This window comes from Bos indicus x Bos taurus, chromosome 7 (assembly GCF_003369695.1).
Source record: "Bos indicus x Bos taurus breed Angus x Brahman F1 hybrid chromosome 7, Bos_hybrid_MaternalHap_v2.0, whole genome shotgun sequence".
Classification (NCBI taxonomy): domain Eukaryota; kingdom Metazoa; phylum Chordata; class Mammalia; order Artiodactyla; family Bovidae; genus Bos; species Bos indicus x Bos taurus.
The window spans coordinates 102,105,695-102,109,382 of record NC_040082.1 but is presented as its reverse complement, the minus strand read 5'-3'; the positions used below and the strand labels follow the sequence as shown (position 1 = coordinate 102,109,382).

The 3,688-nt window shown below is 39.9% G+C and overlaps 1 protein-coding gene across 1 annotated transcript; it reads right to left on the bottom strand.

The window, feature by feature from the left end:
* Positions 1-1,570: 1,570 nt before the first annotated feature.
* Positions 1,571-2,539, bottom strand: LOC113896475 (olfactory receptor 7A17-like). Its single transcript, XM_027548645.1, has one exon. It carries the CDS (start codon positions 2,537-2,539, stop codon positions 1,571-1,573), a length of 969 nt encoding a protein of 322 aa, XP_027404446.1.
* Between the last annotated feature and the right edge of the window lie 1,149 nt (positions 2,540-3,688).

Sequence of the window (3,688 nt, the reverse complement as noted above, 5' to 3'; positions counted from 1 at the left end):
ACTCAAGAGTGTCTGTCTCTGGGAAGACCCCACAAGATCTTGCTCAGTTTCACAGCTAACTGATATGATAATAAAACCGAATGGAATTGGAGGTGATTGTGATAGTCTCATTCTGCTTGTTGAAAACATTTGTTTGAAATTTGAAGATAACTGTCATGACTACTCTGCTGCTCAACTTTATTTTATATAAAATATGAAACAAAAATATGTCAAAAATAAATTAAAAAAATGGAAAACTGACTCCCTTTGAGGTCATGTGGAGAGGCTGGAAAGATATGCATATTTGCACAACAGGAACCCAAGCTTTCCAGTGAGTCATCCTTATAAGGGTGATATATAATGGATGATATTAATACTGTTCATTCTCTGCCCTTTTAGCAGTTGTGAGAAAATTTTAAAGAGTGGAAGTTATTTCATTCTGAGGAATGGAAGGAATTATATGTTGTGGAGGCAGTGGAAATTTCAAACAGACACAAGAAAATGATTTAATAAAAAACCAAAACGTGCCTCCAGTCCTTCAGCTCAATGAATATTCCTTATAAATGAACACTGATGGTCCATATATTGATGAGTATGTGAACTGTCTGAAAAATACATCTTTTTCATAGACAGTATTTTGTTTCATTGTACTTAGGTTTAAGGCCATGCATGCTTAGTCACTTCAGTGGTGTTCTACTCTTTGTGACCCAATGGACCATAACTACCAGGCTTCTCTGTTCATGGGATTCTCCAGGCAAGAATACTGGCATGTGTCCCGTAACCCCAGGGAACCTTCCCGACCCAGAAATTGAACCCATATCTCCTGTGTCTCTTGCATTGGTAAGTGGGTTCTTTATAACTAAGCATCACCTGGGAAGACCACCCTAAGGCCATAATTAGCTATATTATATCTATCTATTTACTCATAGGTGACTTCAGAGTAGATTCCACTTAGAGATGTATTTTATTGTCAGATATTTCTAGTGACAGAGTAGACTCAAGGCTATAGTAGACGGAGTAGACTCAAGGCTGTACAGAAAATAAGAGCTTAATGAGTAGAAAATACCCTTGATCAGTGATAACAACCAGTCTGTTAAATATGGATTATCAAAAAGAGCAATTAATGTAGTGATATGTAAAGAATGACTTTTGCAAAAGTTAGAAATGATGGTCTCAGATTTTCATCCATTGTAGACTTATAAATAGTTCTGATTGCCAAGAAGTTTTCTTCCCACTTATGGGATGATGCAGCTCATGATTATTTCTTTTAGTCAAACAAAATAAAAAATACTCAATATGACATATTTTATTTTAGAGGAAATAATTAAGAGATCCATGTAGATTCTTGAGATAAATGGGTATTTTCATATATTTCACATCCAAGATTGGAAATGCAACTGTGAGAGTATGAAAATGAAAAAGGGAAAAATCATGCATATCACAGATATGACAAAACACACGAGTGTGTGGTACACATTGTGTGAAGTCAAAATCAAAATAGAAATTCCAAGGAAAATAAAATAGGCAATGTTCTACTTCCACAATATGATCAAAGACTGGCAATGTTTGGCACAGGTTTTGAGCTCTGCTATCATGGGCACTTCTTAAGCCCCAAAACAAAATGACATTTTAGAGCTACCTCTTCAAAGAGTATTTTCAGACCCATCTTTAAGTCTTTATTTCTCAGACTGTAGATGAAGGGGTTCAGCATGGGTGTGACCACGGTGTACATCACCGAGGCTGTTGCACTTGAGTGTAAGCTGTGGGTACCAGCAGAGCTAAGGTACACTCCTAAACCTGTACAATAAAATAAGGAGACAACGGAGAGGTGAGATGCACAGCTGGAAAATGCTTTATACTTGCCCTGAGCTGATGAGATTCCATGTATGGAGGAAAGTACCTTATAATATGAGTAAAGGATACCAGAGAGGGGACCACCGGCCAGTAGGACAGCTGCAAAATATATCAGTATGTTGTTGAGAAAGGGGTCAGAACTAGCAAGTTGTATTATCTGATTGAGTTCACAGAAAAAGTGGGGGATTTCTAAGACTGTACAGAAGGACAGTCTCAACACCATTAAGCTTTCTAACAAGGAATGCAGGATACTGATGATCCATGACACCAGCACCAACAATCCATAGAGCTGGGGGTTCATGATGACTGTGTAGTGCAGGGGATGGCAGATGGCCACAAAGCGGTCATAGGCCATCACAGTCAGCAGTAAAATGTCCAGTACTATAAAGAGTGTGAAAAAATACACCTGGGTGATGCAGCCTTCAAATGTTATGACTTTGCTCTGGGTCTGGATGTTCCACAGCATCTTTGGGATGGTGGTGGAGGTGAAGCAGATGTCTACAAAGGACAGGTTGGAGAGGAAGAAGTACATGGGGGTGTGGAGGTGGGAGTCTGAGCTGACGGCCAGGATGATGAGCAGGTTTCCAAACACAGTGATCAGGTACATGGAGAGAAAAAGTCCAAATATGAGAGATTGAAGTTCTGGTTCCTCTGAAAATCCCAGAAGGTGAAATTCTGAAACCCCCGTTAGGTTCTTTGGTTCCATTTGGTGGTTTGACTACCAGGAAAGGGGAAAATTATGTGACTATTTTCACACAAATGGGCATTCCTCACATGATTGAATTGCTATCTTTTATATTTTCCCATAAAGATATTAATGTCAATATTTTGTTCACAGATTTTGTGTACTTTAGGTAAACTACCCACTTCAGTATTCTTGGGCTTCCCTTGTGGCTCAGCTAGTAAAGAATCTGCCTGCAATGCTTGAGACCTGGGTTCAATCCCTGGGTTTGGAAGAACCCCTGGAGAAGGGAAAGGCTACCCACTCCAGTATTCTGGCCTGGAGAATTCCATGGACTGTATAGTCCATGGCGTCTCAAAGAGTCGGACACGACTGAGCGACTTTCACACTTCACGAGGTAAACTCCTGTGTCATCTCTAATTAGCAGACTTGTCTAAGAGTCAGTGTTTTCCCCAAGATGTCACATATTCAGAGTTTTAGTGAGAAATTCTTTCATGCATCTGAAAAATATAAGTTGAATAGTGACAATGTCCAAAGCACTGTCTATGCAGGGAATGTAGTTTGCTAAAAACAAAAGCTCCTAAGATCCCATTTTGGAGACAGAATATAAGCCAACACAAATTATATAGCATATCAGATGGTGACAGGTGTTATGTAGAAAAAGGAAGGAGGTATGACGTAGAGAGTCGAAAGGGTGTGTGATTTTTCATGTCTGTTTAGGCAAGACCTGTGAACAAGGTGCTATTAGATCAGAGACCTCAAGGATGACAGAATTAGGGCCATGAGCATACCTGGGGCAGTGCATCTTGGCAAGGGAGCAGCTAATTTGAAGGTCCTGAAGAAGGTGCTTGTTTAAGATGTTCCAGTCCAAAAAAGAAAGCCAGTCTGGTGAGGGACATGAGCAGGAGGGAGGGGAGAGATGGTGTCAGATGTTGAGGAACAAGGTGTTCTCCCTCCTGCCGCTGAAACATCAAGTCACAAAGGAGTTCTTCATCCATGTTATGTATCTTCTATATTTTAAGGAATTCACTGTTAGAAAAAGCCATATGAGAGACAATTGAAGGAAAATGCAAAACCAAATACCAAATGAAAAGTTTAGAATCATTGTTGTTCAGTCGCAACTGAGAGGGTAACAAGGCAGGAAGGCTAGGGGTCTCCAAATGGAAGAAATAG